The following is a 17321-nucleotide window of genomic DNA, read 5'->3' as shown; positions in this document are numbered from 1 at the left end:
GTGTTTTTATATTACTAACTTCTTTTTATTATTTTCTTACTTGTTAGGATTTAATCAATACAAACATTCCTAAAACCTGTATTGAACCCTCAAAGACTTTAAAACCTGAACCAATAAGTAAGGAAGAACTTAAAATTTTGTCTAATGAACACATTTTCTACTACTACTTTTTTTCTTATTTTCCTATAACAAAAATGAGGGTCCAGCCCTTATATTTTTTGAATTCTCTTTTCCTTCTTTTTCTTCTTCTCATTAATATGTTGATTTTCTATACTTTAACATGAAATCTATACTTATGAAAATTATGAATAATTATTAAGGAAATATGGTTATGGTACCTAGGGAACTACCCTAGGATCTATGTTTTCTACATAAAAAATCCATCGCCTAGGCGACTAGGCGCCCCCCTGTCGCCTAGCCTCGCTTTGGCGCCTTGAAAACTATGATTAGAACTACTACTTAGTTCCTGGCATTGACTCCATATGTGATTCTATCCTTCTAATTTTGTCTACTCATCCATCACAGCATATACATTTACGCCACTCTCATTTTCTGGACATGAACTTGTTTGTTGACTTCCCAACACTGTACTTTGTACAACATGATTGGCCTTTCAACTCTTGAGCATACAACCTCTTTGCTACACCTCACTGTGAAACAGAAGCAAGCCTTCATATTCTCTAGCAAGACACTAATGCCCTTCAAGATAGAACCTTTCACTATCAAGAGACTGCTATCAGCACACCTCTCATTGTGATGAACCTCTGCAATGAGTAGAAATGAGGCACCTAAGTGTTTGAGTTCAACCTTGCACATCCCATCTTTCTCTCCACTTATATGGAATAAGCTTTGATCCTTTATTAGGATTTAGATTTCCATATTCCAAGGCATCTATGCCTGTTGGTTTCTGATAATATGGAAGTAGATTGATTGAGGACCTACTACCTTGTTTAATTTTCATATTTTCTGATCATAAATATATGGTTGACGTTTTACAATTTAATTCATTTTGCAAATACTGAGAAGGAAGACACTTTCCACTTGACTGGACAAAGTGGGAGAAACAAAAGTACTCTGTTTTAACTTTTATCTGTTTTGGTAGATTACAACATACTGTCATACTGATTGGTTTCAAATTCTTATGCCCTTATTGCCCAAGAAAATTTCCAAGTACTTGGCTTGAAAGGAGAAGTACCCAAAAGAATAGCTTGAAGTAGAAAGAGGTTATTGATATGAAAAAACCACTAAGATAAAATAAAAATGGCTTGAAATGGGTTTATGAGTCCGGGGTTGTTATAGAGTTTCCATTACTGATCTGGGAATGGGTCAAAAGTGGCAAGCACTTTAGAGAGAAAGGAAAAGGATAGAGACAAGAATAATGACTTCGAAGATGGAGAAGATCTTAAAGAGGATAATCTTGAAGAACCAGAGTTTCTTTCTATCCAGTGGACCAGGACCAGTAGCTAAGAGCAATTGTTTCTTACTTTCTTTTCTTCTAATCCTTATGCATTCTGAATCCACTCTTTGCTAGTGAGAATAATTACTTTTCTGCAATGAAGATTTTCAAAACCTCAATTTAGGTCACTGTTGCTCTCTTCAGTGCTCAAAAGGGTAAAAGTGACTTTTAATGTCTCTGTTAGATATTACTCTGGAAGGGGTGTTCATTTGTAAGATAATACAAACTAATTAAATGGAGGAGGAAGATGAATAAGGATAACATCCGTCTTTGTTTGTGACATCTAGCTTTTAGATTGAGAGCAAGGTCTTTAATGAGCCCTATCATAATCATCTTCATGATGATCATGCACGAGCATGCTTCTTGTCATCTTGACTGTCATTAGCTCCTTATGGAGCCTTTTCGAGCAGAATTTGGAGTGGTTGACACTTGTTAAACATTTTATCTGTACTTCAAAATCAACAAATTTAACCATTACCATTAGGAAAAAAATTTTCGACCCAAAGCAGGTTGTATGAGCCAAGAACAATTTCTTAGTTACAGGAACCCAATTACCACAGTTAATTCTTAGGAGGAGAATAACACATTTCAAAGTTCTAAACATCCAATATCCTCCTGTAGTGATCATGCCCAATTTGTGTCTCAACAATCGTCAAAGGCCTTGGCCATAGGTGGTGAAGCTCACGAAGAAGATCATCAAGTACTAGGAAAAACACCTGAGTTGATTTCGCATTTCTCTTTTTGTTTGAGTTGTTCTTTACAAAGACAGTTGAACTTGTCTCATAATAATAATTATAATTTGCATGTTAATAGAGGAATAGATGTCAACCCATTGTATTTGTAGAATTTCACAAATCCTAATTCGAATAGGTGTGTTCAAAAGGTTTCTTAAACCCACTGCATCTCTTTGTCAAAGAACTGTGGAGACAAATTTGGATCCAATAATTCAAGTTTTTAAAACTTAATTGGACCAATCAAGTGAGATCAATGGTGAGGCAGATTCATAATTCCTGTAAACCTACAATTTGTAGAGCTATTCCATGCAACTATATGGGATAGCTTATAGTGGTAGCACTGATTCTGTCCCTAAACACTCTAAACTCCGCATGTAATTTACAATTAGGGCTACATAACAGATTTATTTATAAAACCAAATAAATATTTTAACAATCACCCATTCACTCCTTTATATTTAGACAAATGCCTTTGGAGGTCTTTTTCCTTTTTAGCATAGATGTGTTTCTCCATTTAAATGAATTTCAATACATTTCAAATTCCATTATAAGATTAACATTATTTACATACTATGTGGGTTGCAATAAAATTTATAAAACTTTTATCACTCATCCATTAATAGGAATTTATATCCATCTAACTAAAGATACACTAAGATATTCTCTCCAACTCTTAATGAGGTCAATCCATTCATCTTGACTATACCTTCTCCATCCATTATCTGGTCGAAGTTCTGGACAACACTATGTAATATTATCTGGTCCAAGAATTTTTATTACATTAGGAAAGCCTACCAATCCTCCTTGATGAATTTGGATATCTGAAGCCCTTTTACTAAAAACAAGGAATCATTTTTTCCAGCTAAGCTGCATTCATTGAAGGCACCATGAACAGAATTCCAATCCCTAAATGGGCTTGATCCATTCCCATTCCCATTGGATATAAATGACCTCTTTTCTCATTAGCATGAATCCCTATGTGATGAAAAGTAAAAAAAAAAAAAAAGCAAAGGCCCAAGGATTTATGGGAACGTGTGTGAGAGGGAAAGATAGAGGGTTTCCATAAGAATTGAGTCTCCCCAATTGCTATTGCCCCTTCTAGTCTTCCTTGAAATGAAATATAAGTCTTAGGATTTCTTATTCTCTTTGTTTCATCATCAAAAGACTTTTTTGAGTTTAGACATAACCATTCGAATGATCAAAATGTTTAAAACTAAGGAATGGCACATGGATGTATACACATGTGTCTACCCATTCACCTTGAGTCTAACAGATCCTATCTGACTTAAACAGATCTATACAAACATCCACCCACGCACCTTGAGTCCAACATACTAGAGGGCATCCATTGAATCTAGATGGCATGCATGTACTACAAAAATATGTGCACATTCTTGTTTCATTGTTGTAACCAGTGTCTGACATGAAGCAGTAAGTTTGTAGTTGTTTTCTATTTTGTACAGGTATGCTTCAAAACCAGATGATACTTGGATACAGACTCTTGTGAAGGATCTCACTGTTGAAGCAGGTTCAGGTCTTATAGTTCTTGATCCAGTGGACATTTCTGGGGGGTATACCTCAGTTAAGGACAAGACAAATATATCGTTGATATCAACCAATATATGCTTCCACCTATCCTTGAGTGTTATATCTCTTGTCCTTAACTTGCAAAATCAGGCAGCTGCAGCACTACAATTTGGAAATGCAGATCCTTTAGCTTCTTGCTCCAACTTTGATCGACTTTGGGTGTCCCAAAAAGGTCTTGTACAACTTTGCCCTATCAATTTGAAAAGTCTAATTCTGGGCAATTCTTTTTCACCACTACTCTTTTACAATATTTTCCCAACAATTGGAAATATTTAGCTTGATTATTTATTAGAAAGTCTGTCAAGTCATATGTTATCTACACTCAATTCTGTTATTGTTGTTGCAGGAATTGCACCTGGTTACAACCTCACATTTTGGAGACCACGAGCTCCTTCAAACTATGTTATATTGGGCGACTGTGTGACATCAAGGTAAAACTCATACTTCTTTATTGGTAATAGAACAAAAAGACAGTAATGGTATGAAATTCTTGATCAATACAAGCCACTAGGTCATTGAAAACTGCCAACAGCTGCCCAATTCCTTTCTTATGCACAAAAATTTACAAAAGGGGCATCTAGTTTGACATGTATAGCAAGGAATGGAATGGGGGCTATTGCCTGTCCAGAAAAGGGGTCTCATACTTACTAATCCATCTAGAGTCTGTCTATGATACTGGAAGGGCATGATGCATAATAATCTTTTAACCAATCAACTGATATCATGGAAATGGTAACCAATCAACTGGTTTTCATCAAAACTCTTATTGGGTACCTTTACAGTAAACTGATACTAATTAAATTAGGGTAAACTGTTGAAACCTCCCCTGAAGTTTCGTAATTGCATTCACCTATGCTGAACTTTCTGATGTAGTTGCAATTAGACCCCTTTGTTAGAATCCCATAAAAAGAGGCATGCAAATGTCCAAAATACCCATGACATTACTTTTGACCTGTTGAGCAAGAGCAAGAGAAGAGAGGAGAGGAGAAGAGAGAAGAGAGGTGAGTCGAGAGACTGAAAGCCCTCCAGAACATTAGGGGCGAACGAATGAAATTATTATTTATACTAGTCTAGTCGAACAATATAAACAGAAGAGAAATTACAACAATACCCTTGTGGTACTAAACCTGAATACACAAACAACTGTCAACACTCCCCCTCAAGTTGGAGCATAGATATCAATCATGCTCAACTTGTCACAAAGATCATGATGTCTAGAAAGGTTTAAACCTTTTGTAAAGATGTTTGCAAACTGGTTTTCAAATGTGACATAGGGGGTACACACTTTGCCTGTGATAACTTTCTCTTTGATAAAATGCTTGTCAACTTCGATGTGCTTTGTTCTATCATGTAGCACTGGATTGGCAGCAATGCTTATAGCTGCTTTGTTATCACAAAATAGAGTTATAGGTTTGGCCGCTGGGAAACCCAACTCCCCCAACAAATTCTTTATCCACATGCCTTCAGCAACCCCGTGGGCCATAGCACGATATTCAGCTTCAGCACTAGATCTAGCCACCACATTTTGCTTTTTACTCCTCCATGTAACAAGGTTCCCTCCTATAAAGGTGTAGTAGCCACTGGTAGACTTTCTGTCACTTTGGGATCCAGCCCAATCTGCATTTGTATAAACTTCAACTTTCAAATGTCCATGCTTTTGAAATAACAAACCACCACCCGGATACTTCTTTAGATATTGGAGGATTCTCTCTGCTGCTTCAAGATGGGAAGACCTAGGAGCATGCATGAACTGACTGAAGACACCAACAGCATATGCAATGTCTGGGCGAGTCATAGAAAGGTATAACAATCTCCCTACAAGCCTCTGAAACTGTTTCACATCCTTGAGAGGTTCACCACAACTGTCACCTAATTTATGGTTGGGGTCAATGGGAGAGTCAACTGGCTTCAACCCCATCTTCCCAGTGTCCTGAAGTAAATGTAGGACATATTTCCTTTGAGAAATGAAGATACCCTTCTTTGACCGGGCGACTTCAATTCCAAGGAAGTATCTGGCAGGTCCTAGATCCTTCACTTCAAACTGAGTGGCAAGAAAAATTTTCAATCTCTGAATTTCATCCTCCCAGTCACCATTAACAATTATGTCATCCACATATCTAATTAGAGCAGCAATTTTACCTTCTCTTTTCACAAACAGTGTGTGATCTGATTGACATTGCCTGTATCCTTTCTGCTGAACTGCCACATGGAATCTGTTGAACCAAGCTCTTGGTGATTGTTTTAGGACAATTAAGGACTTCTTCAACTTGCACACTTTCTGTTCATTGCCTTGAGCTAGAAAACCAAGAGGTTGAATCATGTACGCTTCCTCTTCAAGGTCACCATTCAAGAATGCATTCTTGATGTCAAGCTGGTTTTAAACCCAATCCAAATTAGCCGCAAGAGAGAAAAAGACTCTAATGGAATTCATCTTGGCAACGGGGGCAAAAGTTTCTACATAATCAACTCCATACACTTGAGTAAATCCCTTTGCCACTAAGCGAGCTTTATACATTTCCGTTGTTCCATCAGCCTTATGCTTGACTGTGAACACCCATTTACATCCAACTAGAACCCTTCCCTTGGGAAGATCAACAAGTTCCCATGTGCCATTTTTGTGAAGGGCATTAATTTCTTCCCTCATGGCATTTGTCCACTCAGGAACTGAAAGAGCTTCTGCCACATTCTTAGGGATAGGGACACTGTCAATAGAGTTAAGGAAAGCACGAAATGAGGGTGAAATGTTCTCATAAGAGACAAAGTTGGAAATGGGATGTTTAGTGGTGCACAATCTAACACCCTTCTTGTGAGCAATAGGGCGGTCAAGATCATTAGCAGTAGAGGAATCATTTTCAATAGATTCAAGGACATCATTGTGAGCCAAAATACTTGAGTGAGTATGATCCTCCCCCGAGGAGTATGGTGGCACTGGAGGAACAGCTTCTGGATTCTCTACAGTTCTTGAATTTGGTTAGCCTTTGTGACAACGAGAAAAAACACGAAAAGGCGGAGGGTCAGGGAGAGAGGGAAGCTGAACCAGTTTCTCCTCATGCCTACACTCCCCCTGAGGAGAAACAGGATAGAAAGGCTCATCTTCAAAGAAAGAAACATCCATGGAGACATAGAATTTACGAGAAATAGGATCAAAACAACGGTATCCTTTTTGAGTGAAGGAGTAACCAAGAAATATACAAGGGATAGCATGAGAATCCAATTTCCCACGGGTGGGAGACAGATTTTGGACAAAACACCGGCAACCAAAGACACGAGGAGGAATAGAAAGAAGAGGAGCCTTAGGAAAGAGAAGTTGATGTGGATCTTTGTACTCTAACCGACGAGAGGGCATACAGTTTATAAGGTAAGTGGAACAAAGAACAACTTCAAGCCAAAACCGTTTGGGAACATTCATATGAAGAAGTAAACCCCGAGCCACTTCAAGGAGATGTCGGTTCTTCCGTTTGGCCACACCATTTTGTTGTGGTGTGCGGGAACAAGAGATATGGTGAAGGGAACCATGCGAAGCAAAAAAACTCCGTGAGGTCACTATGAAAAAATTCTTTTGCATTGTCTGATTGAAAATTTTGGATTTCAGTTTGAAATTGAGTGAAGATCATCCGCTAGAAATCTTGAATGATTTTTGGTACTTCTTCCCTGGTTCGCATCGGGTATATAGTATATCTAGAATAATCATCAATGAGGGTAATGAAATACTTGTAGCCACTCTCAGATGGTAAAGTAACAGGGCCCCATACATCAGAATGAACAATGTGAAATGGAGATTCAGATTTACTATTTCTTTGAAGAAAATGAGTTCTACAATGCATACTTAACTGACATGTTTGACAAGAAAAATCAGAAACAAACATTGACTTAAACAGTTCTGCGAATACAACTTTCAAGGACTCAATAGACAAATGATCAAGACGACAATGCCAAAAATAAACTTTTTTCTTACAGGACTGACTCATAGACTCTGTAACATGAAGACCAGCCTTATTCTCCAGCATGTAAAGTCCATCAGCCATACGACCCCTACCAATCGTCCTCCCTGAGGCTAGATCCTGAATCACACAATGGGAAGGGAAAAAAGTCACTGAGCAATTCAAGGAATTAGTAACACTACTAACAGAGGACAAATTAATGGGAAATTTTGGAACATGAAGGACATCAGAAAGGGTAAGACCAAGAGGAAGAGAGAGAGAGTTCCTTGACCAGCTATGGAAGAGGGTGATAGGTTTGAAAGTAAGAGGACGTACCAGTCATATGTTTTGGCGCTTCAAAATCAATGATCCATGGAGAGTCAGGGGGTGTGAGAAGCAACATGGAAAGCAATAGCAGGGTTACCTGACGTAGATGCAAATGAGGTTGAGGGAGGAGCATCCATCTGACAAATTGCTCTACCATAGAGCTCTAAATGGTCACGGAAGGAATTCATAATGTCCTCCCTCGGGTCAGGTCTAGTGAGATGTGTCTGAGTCACAGTAGAAATGGGGGGCTGATTCTCCCGAGTAGCCATATTGGCCATGTGATGGTTCTTTGTACTTTGCTGTCCGTACTTCTTATTCACCTCTGAACCTTGCTTCTTAATCAGATCTTGAGCCCATTTTGGTTTCCCATGAAGATCCCTATAGGTATCTTTGGTGTGTTGGGGTTTCTGGCAATGAGTGCACCACAATTTTTCCTTATCTTCTGTTTTTTTCTGGAGATCTCCTTTCCGGGAAGAAGATCCCACACCAGTAGAGACACCCCCTTTTGCAACCATCACAACAGCATCCCCACCAGGGCTGTTCATCAAATTTCTCCTACTTTTTTCAGACTGTACAAGAGCATAGACTTTCTGAACAGATGGGAGATCCTTAGAGCTGAGAATCTGAACCCTGATAGATTCATACATAGGATTCAGACCATGTAAGAATGCAAACACCCTTTGCTGGGAGACAAGCAGCTTGTACTTCTTAGCATCCTCATCACACTTTCAATCCACACTCTGGTAGTGATCCAATTCCTTCCAGACAGATGTTAAGTCAAAATAATAAACCACAAACACTTCTCCCCCTGTCTACAAGTAAAAGATGCTGCCTGCAGTTGATAAATTTTGGCATAGTGTCACAATTCTGAATATGTAGACTTTGCTTGTTCCCAGATTTCATTTGCAGTTTCAGCCCACATGAAATTCTTCCTTATTTGAGGTTGCATGGAAACCAAGAGCCAGGACATAACAGTATTGTTCTCCTGATTCCATCTATCATATTCAGCACTCCCAGAGGATGGTTCTTTTATCCTCCCATTAATATAGCCAATCTTCCCCCTTGCAGTGATGTATAATTTGATCCCTCTTGACCACTCCAGGTAATTTAAACCATCAAGAGGGACAACAGCCATAGGAAAGGATAGGTCACCCCCACCCATTCCATTCAGCATTGAGGAAACTCCAGATGTGGCTGAATCTTCACTACCCATGATATCAGAATAAAAAATGAAACAGCAACCAAAAAAAAAAGTACAGCCGTACAAGGCTATTGCAGAAATAAGTCCTTCTGACCTCCAGTTTCACTGAGAACAAAAAGCAGAACACTGCTGTTGCAGTACAAGAACAGGTCCTTCTGACCTATAGTTTCTCTGAGAACAAACAAAAAACTGAACACTGCTGTTGCAGTACTGAAACAGGCCCTTCTGACCTACAGTTTCACTGAAACAAGTCTGAACACTGCTGTTGCAGTACAAGAACAGGTCTGAATGACCTAATTAGTAGGCCCGATAGCTGACTAGTCGAGGAGATCAACAGGGTAGCCGAACAGTCAATCAATAAGATTAATGTTGAGCAGACAATCAATCGGCTGAATAGACAATCAACAGTCCACAATACAAATAAAAAAAGAAGGTTGAATACAGTTACTGTGTTAGGGAACAGTCACTTAACAGTAGGGCAACCGAACAGTTCATCAAACAATAGGCAGCCGAACAGACAACAGTAGGGCAGCCGAACAGTTCATCAAACAATAGGTAGCCGAACAGACAAGGATGATAGTACCTCTTTTAGTTTCAGATGATAATCTCCCTGTAAACCAGAACTCCTTCTACGAACCTCAAACAATAGGCAGCCGAACAGAAGATGACCAGTACTTTTGGTTTCAGATGATAGCCTTTCTGAAGACAGAACACCCTCTACAAACCTCAAACAACAGTCTCTCTACAGTCGAGCAGACAAGAGGTGCAACTTCTGGGCTGGAAGATGAAAAGACTCTGTAACTTCTGGGTCGAACTGATTTCACCAGAGTAGGAGTTCGATTGGAGACAGCACTGGATGCAACAGCAGTTTGCTTGACAACTTCTGGGTCGAACTGATTTCACCCTTCAGGCCTGGACGACTTGCTCTGATACCATGTTGAGCAAGAGCAAGAGAAGAGAGGAGAGGAGAAGAGAGAAGAGAGCTGAGTCGAGAGACTGAAAGCCCTCCAGAACATCAGGGGCGAATGAAAGAAATTATTATATATACTAGTCCAGTCGAACAATATAAACAGAAGAGAAATTACAACAGTACCCTTGTGGTACTAAACCTGAATACACAAACAACTGTCAACATGACCAAAGTGTATATTTTCCAAATTTGCCTTTGAAATCAATCGCTCAAAGGTGAAGCTGAAACTTTAATTTCTTTATTTTTGGTTGTTTATAAAGTTTGTAATGTTTTTTCTTTTAGAAACCGGTCTTAATAGTAATTGCATAGGTATTTTGGACATTTTTGTGCCTCTTGTTAGTGGATTCTCGCAGAGGGGTCTACTTGCAACTGTGTCAGAAAGCTCAGGCGAGGTAATTGCAATTACCACTATAGGTGAGGTTACTTTCAGCAATGGTCAGAAACTTCAGGGGAGATTTCAGAAATCCATAGTAAATTTCGGACTTAACCTTAAATAAAGTTTGAATTGATAGCAATGTTTTAAAATATGGAGGCTTGGTGGGAAGCATTCCACTGCCTGGAAGTGTGAGGTGTAGTTCAGAATGTAAGAGACATATGCCTCCCGAGTACAAGGAACTGTAAGCCTCCTAAAGGGGGATTTCTTTTTTTTGTTTCACTTGGAGGTGCACCTCTAGGCGTATGCCTCCCACGCCTTTTACTTTTTTGATGAATGGATAAGAGTTCATTTTTGGTTTCTGCCATAGCCAACAGCTAAGTTAGATCTTGCTTACTTTTCTATCTTCTCTTCTTTATTACTTGTTAATATTTGTGGTTGAAGATTATTGCTCCGTGTTAGGAATTTTCTGCCTTAAAATTTCACCCAACATTAGCTGGGTTAAAAAAAACAAAAAAAGTTGACTGGATTATATTAGTCAGTGATATAAATTGATAGCCATGTTCTGGATTCTTAAGTAAGACCCTACCTTTTGTTATTCAAGGTGGTAATAAAGTTTCATTATTAACTCCTCTGAATCTTCAGGCCATCCCCTCCATCTCAGGCAGTAATGGCTATTGGTAACACTTATGGTCGAGTACGGAAGCCTCTTGGTTTTAAGCTCATTGGTTTGTTTTCGGATATTCAAGGGTTGGAAGGACAAGAGGGAAAATCTGATAGCAGTGATGATTGCTCACTTTGGTTACCCATTGCACCACCAGGATATTCAGCATTAGGATGTGTTGCTCAGATAGGAAACGAACCACCACCTAATCACATTGTGTATTGCATACGTTCAGATCTCCTGACTTCTACAACATTTTCAGAATGTATTTTTAGTGTTTCATCAAATCCAAGGTTCTCCTCTGAATTTAGCATTTGGCGTGTGGACAATGTCTCTGGATCATTTGTTGCTCATCTCTCAACAGACTGCCCTTCCAAGAACCATAGTTACAATTTGGGTTATATTCTTCTAAGGAGCTCTTACTGCCTTCTTTCTTCCTCCAAAACTTCCACATCAGATCTTGCTGTTGACCATTTCAGAAGAAATGATCAAGATAGAAGGCCTGCTGGTTCATCTGGATGGGATGTTCTTAGATCAATTTCAAAACCAAGCAGTTATTATGTGTCAACACCACATTTTGAGAGGGTTTTGTGGGACAAGGGTAGTGACATCCACCCACCAATCTCAATATGGAGACCAATACCACGTCCTGGCTTTGCCATACTTGGTGATTGCATAATTGAAGGGTTAGCCCATTTCAGCATATAGTTCTTTATTAGATTCTTATTCTTAATATTACAAATAGAAGTGGTTGATTTTTCATTTTGTTTATCAGCTTGGAACCACCTGCACTGGGTATCACTTTTGTGGCTGATAATCCTGAGATTTCTGCAAAGCCTGTGCAATTCACAAAAGTTGCCCATATTGTGGCAAAAGGTATTGATGAGGCTTTCTTCTGGTACCCAATTGCTCCCCCTGGTTATGCATCTCTTGGATGCATAGTATCAAAAACAGATGAAGCACCACATATGGGCTTCTTTTGCTGCCCGCGTATGGATCTTGTTAACCAAACTAATATTCTCGAGGTGCCCATTTCAAGATCTTCAAGTTCAAAGGGTTCTCATTGCTGGAGTATTTGGAAAGTTGAAAACCAGGTTGGCATAATTATTTACTGAAACTTATTTTTGAGTTATCTATGCCAAAGTTGCAGCTTTCCATGTGCTTTAATTTGCTATCTTTTCTAATTTTTTCTATTACTGTCTCACAACACTTAATCTTCTGTTAATAACTGAATATTATAATGCTCTTTTGGGGTCTTCTGCTTTCATAGGCCTGCACTTTTCTTGCTCGTGCTGATTTGAAGAAACCATCAAGCCGGTTTGCATACACAATTGGTGATTCTATGAAGCCAAAGACACAGGAAAACATAAGTGCTGAGATGAAGCTTAGATGCTTCTCTGTAACTGTCCTAGACAACTTGCGTGGGATGGTATGTAGTCTCTGGAAAGTAGCTCCCCTCACCTGGATATAGAGTATATCATTTCTCCTTTGTAATTACTTGTATTTTATAATTATGGGCCTTTTCAGATGGTGCCGCTATTTGATGTGATGATTACAAATATTAACCTTGCAACACATGGAAGTCTAGAGGCAATGAATGCAATATTAATATCTTCTATTGCTGCATCTACATTCAACACACAACTAGAAGCATGGGAGCCACTTGTGGAGCCATTTGATGGAATATTCAAGTACGTTACTGATTATTCTAGTTGTAATTTTTATGTCAAATGATTGTATAGATCTTTACTAACTTTTAACTGGATGCTCCCTTTTTGTGTCTTTGGAGGTTTGAAACATATAATTCTGATGTCAACCGGTCCTCAAAAGTTGGAAAGCAGGTACATGTTGCTGCAACAAGTATTGTAAATCTTAATGTCAGTGCTGCAAATCTAGAAACTTTTGCAGAAACCATTGTTTCATGGAGAAGACAGGCTGAACTTCAGGAGAAGTCAACAAAAGCTAATGAGGTTAAATGTACTTTGAATTACTGCAGTATATTTGTGCAAAAGTTTCCAAAGCATCATCTTGTTATATAATTGTGTGCAGGATGCTGATTATTGTATTAGGCTTGGAGATAAATCAAAATTTTCAGCATTGGAGGAAGATGATTTTCAGACTGTCATAATAGAGAATAGACTTGGATGTGACATTCATTTGAAGAAGGTTGAGCAAGAGGCAGAAACAATTGAACTGCTACATCATGAGGACTGTTCTTCTGCATGGATTCCACCTCAAAGGTTTTCTGATAGATTAAATGTTGCAGCTGAATCCAGGGTAGCACGCTTTTATGTTGCTGTGCAGATATTCGAGTCTAGGGTTGTGCTTCTAACTGAAGTTTGTTATTTTGCCCCTTGTGTCATTTCAAATCTTTTAAGCAGAAGTGTAATTGGATTCTACTTTGTTCAGGGTGTACCCATCCTTGATGATGGCAATAGTCATAACTTCTTCTGTGCCATACGCCTTGTAGTTGATAGCCTGGCAACGGATCAACAAAGGCTTTTCCCTCAGAGTGCAAGGACTAAGTGTGTTAAGCCTTTGATTTTCAAGAATAATAACCTGGATGAGGGCACTGCCAGGTGGAATGAACTTTTCATATTTGAAGTTCCAAGGAAGGTATCTATTGATCTTAAATGCTGGTTCTTGCATTGATTGTCTTTATTTCCTGTCATTTGTTATTTATCTATCTCAATTCTCTTTATGATTCACTATATTAATTAGTAATTGTATTTCAAAAAGCATCTTCAGGAACTATAATTCCGATTGGTTACAAAGAAATGATTTGGAACCTGTTGATTATTTTCTTTTATTGGCTAGAAGCCAGAAAAATATATAACATAAGGTACCAATAAATTGCTTTGTTTTTGTCCATGATAGAATCAGGAAATATCATGCTTTCAATGGGCTCAGTCTACTATTTTCTCCTTTCTTGACTAGTAGGAAAGCAACTTGGGTGGGCACTACTTAGGTGTTTGTTACAATTTGAATGGATTGGGTTGAAAAGTCAAGTATCCAACTTGCATTCCTATTTTCTAGGGATGTGATATTGGTCAATGTAAATTATCTACTTATAAGTTTTGTTTTCTGGCCAGCTGTCCTGTATTAGAGACATCTGCTTGATGCTCAAATTTCCTTATCAAATGGCTCACATGCTACTTAGAGACATCACATGCTGTAAAGTGGTGCTAATCTATGGAAATTATGTACAACATAAACCATTCACAAAGTCATTCCAGGATATCCTTTACCTTGGAGTTGTCTGAAAGAACTTCTATAGAAAGTAGTGAACAAAAAACTGCTTTTTAAAATTCCTCCCTAGCCAAGGGAGAGGATTTGGGGCTCAGGAATCAATTGGGGCGGAGTCCCAGATGCTGGTTTCTCAAAAAGTAAATTTCCTTACAAATTTCAGGGTCAGAGAAGAAGGAGAAAGATCTGCTGCGGTGGTGAGGACACTTTAGTTACCAATGTGTTGAAGAAAGGAGGAGTGAAGGTAGAGATTTTGGCTGATAGGAATGTTAAGGTGGGAAAGAGCATTGGCCTATTTTTTGGGGGGCAGAGAGGAATTCACAAGAAGAGCATTTGAACCTTTTGAAAAGGGAAGGAAGGAAGAAAGGTTTTAAATTAATTTAGTAGGGGTAGGGGTGAGGCGTGGAATGAGGAAAGGTGATGGTCAGGAAGTGTTTTTTGAAGGAGATGACCATTGAAGTGTTTAGAAGGGGATGAATTTGCTGTTTTCCTACTTGTATCCCTTCTTTAGTTTAGTTTGTTTTTGTAGTTGGTTTGGGTGCTACCTTATCACTCTGTTGCTGGTTGTAACCAATTCTCTTCCTTTCTCTTTAATAATAATTTTCTTTTATTTTTTCAAAAAAAAAAGTCTGTTGAAGTGTTTCTCACTGCTAGAGGAAACTTACATTTACATAACTAATACTAGTCTGATGTTGTCCATCTTTCATACAATGGGTGCAGTGAGAAGCACAAATTATGACACGGCTATAGAATAGCATGTTGTCAAGGATTGGTATAAACCTTATATTCTTGGATACAATAAAAGAGATTTGGGAACACATCCAAAGGCTGTACTCTTACCAAGATTACTTCTTCAACAAGGTCATTAGAGTATTGAGGTTTACTACCCAACCCTTGATAACCTTAGGAATGAATTGAATGAGTCTATCGGCCTCTGTCCATGGATCAGAGAATTCAGTGGCAACAACGTGAACATTTGGATGTCATAAGATTCCTCTCTGGATTCCCATTAGAATAAGAACCAATACGTGATTAGAATAGTGACCGCACATTGAAAACACCAAATTGAGGAAACCCTCAGTCATAAACAACACCAATGCTGATCTGTTTATAGTAGTGGGAGCCTCATTATTCATTGAGAAAACCCTCCGAAATCATGAAAACACCAAATTGAGGAAACCTTCCTGCCACCCTCTTTCATGCACTTTTCTTTACTTCTAACATTTTATTTAGCTCTGTGAGATATAAATTCAACTAGTTTTGAAAAAAGACAATTGCACAGTGATAGTCCTGTTTAACGCAACATTTTTTAGCATGAAGTGGCTTACACTATAAGACTTGGACACTATATTCTCATGCTCATTACCCCAAGTTTACCACATTGTATCAAGGAATAGCCCTTGCCCCTTAGCTTCAACTATAATTGTAAGCATTTTTTCCTTACAAATGTTATTTTCATCAGCATCCCACAAAATCAACTGTTTCTCACTGAATTATGTAAACATAAAGAAGATTAATGAACTTAAAATAATTTGTTAGCCAGGCATAAATTTTTATATATGGCTTCTGTAGGAATTGGCTAAGTTGGAGCTAGAGGTAACAAATTTATCAGCGAAAGCTGGGAAAGGTATGCATAACAGACTTAAAGTTCTGACATTGTAAAGCAGAATTAGTTTATCTCAAGATGCATTTCCTTTTTCTAATTTTTGTCTCCTATGCTGCTTGTTCATCTACTTAACTTTTTCAAATATCCTTAAATCTGTTTAGGCATTGGAACATCATATTAAATACTGTAGTTCATCATATCATCAGTCATCAGGTCTTGTCTGATGTGGAGCTTGCAACGTGTAGAGAGACTGGCTGAGTGGGTCCTAGTACTTGTTTATGTTTTAAGTAGTATCATGTTTACATCTTATGTGTTAAAGTGCCTTTTTCATTACAGGCCTGTTAACTTGTTTTGTTTTTCTTTAAGTTATTTATGTGCTGGCCACCCACTTCAGGCTAGAGATGTAATTAGTCAAAGTTAAGTGAGTTAAATAAAAGATTAAGAGGGAGAAAAGAAATCCATTGAACTCTCTTCTCCTTTCTTTTCTTCTCCATCTTCTTCTTCCTTCTGTTGTAATCACCTTTTTATTTTTCTTCTACTGTTGTAATCAAGTTTAACTATCATATTTGGTTAAAGTGCCTTTTTAATTACGGGCCTGTTAACTTGTTTTGTTTTTCTTTAAGTTATTTATGTGCTGGCCACCCACTTCAGGCTAGAGATGTAATTAGTCAAAGTTAAGAGAGTTAAATAAAAGATTAAGAGAGAAAAGAGAAATCCATTGAACTCTCTTCTCCTTTCTTTTCTTCTCCATCTTCTTCTTCCTTCTGTTGTAATCACCTTTTTATTTTTCTTCTACTGTTGTAATCAAGTTTAACTATCATATTTGGAGAACAGTTTCACATCTTGGTATTAGAGCAGGTTTTCCCTCTTCCTTTTTTTTTTTGCCATACACCCTTCGATTAGAAGAGTGTATGGAGAGGTAAGCTTCTGATCAATCAGAGGACTGTTTGCCTAGTTGGTAGAGGATTTGGATAATTAAAGTCCGAGCGAAGAGTGCCAAGAAGTAAAGCTGTTATTTTTTTGCCCAAAACCCTTGCCGACTGGAGAGATTTCAAGTTACAGGATAAGGAGATGGATTGGGTGTGGCGCTTAGGGCTTGGGAGGCTTCTTTTGATTCCTAGAAGGAGGCAGTTAAGGTTTGAAGAAGGTCGGGATGCTCTGGAAGGAGCAGCTACCTCTTCTCTCTTTCTCCATTGAGTCGGGTACAATGAAACCCTAGTTTTTTAAGTTTTTGGTA

General features: G+C 38.3%; 1 protein-coding gene across 3 annotated transcripts in view; it reads left to right on the top strand.

Moving 5' to 3' along the window:
• LOC148871496 (uncharacterized) overlaps positions 1 to 17321 on the top strand; it is a 181046-nt gene that overhangs the window by 117439 nt on the left and 46286 nt on the right. For all 3 annotated transcript variants that reach the window (XR_016106452.1, XM_088967218.1, XM_088967219.1), the window contains exons 37-46: positions 3654 to 3949; positions 4124 to 4208; positions 11214 to 11918; positions 12008 to 12326; positions 12503 to 12661; positions 12760 to 12923; positions 13022 to 13202; positions 13282 to 13551; positions 13642 to 13848; positions 16051 to 16105. Coding sequence is in view for 2 of the 3 variants with exons in the window: in XM_088967218.1 (XP_088823344.1) it covers positions 3654 to 3949; positions 4124 to 4208; positions 11214 to 11918; positions 12008 to 12326; positions 12503 to 12661; positions 12760 to 12923; positions 13022 to 13202; positions 13282 to 13551; positions 13642 to 13848; positions 16051 to 16105 (2441 nt within the window). In the remaining variant the exon portion in view is untranslated. The remainder of the gene's footprint in view (positions 1 to 3653; positions 3950 to 4123; positions 4209 to 11213; positions 11919 to 12007; positions 12327 to 12502; positions 12662 to 12759; positions 12924 to 13021; positions 13203 to 13281; positions 13552 to 13641; positions 13849 to 16050; positions 16106 to 17321) is intronic.

Source organism: Nelumbo lutea, chromosome 2 (genome assembly GCF_056320005.1).
Source record: "Nelumbo lutea isolate HS-2025 chromosome 2, American lotus-T2T, whole genome shotgun sequence".
Classification (NCBI taxonomy): domain Eukaryota; kingdom Viridiplantae; phylum Streptophyta; class Magnoliopsida; order Proteales; family Nelumbonaceae; genus Nelumbo; species Nelumbo lutea.
Note: the sequence above shows the minus strand (reverse complement) of the source record. Positions and strands in the feature narration are given on the sequence as shown.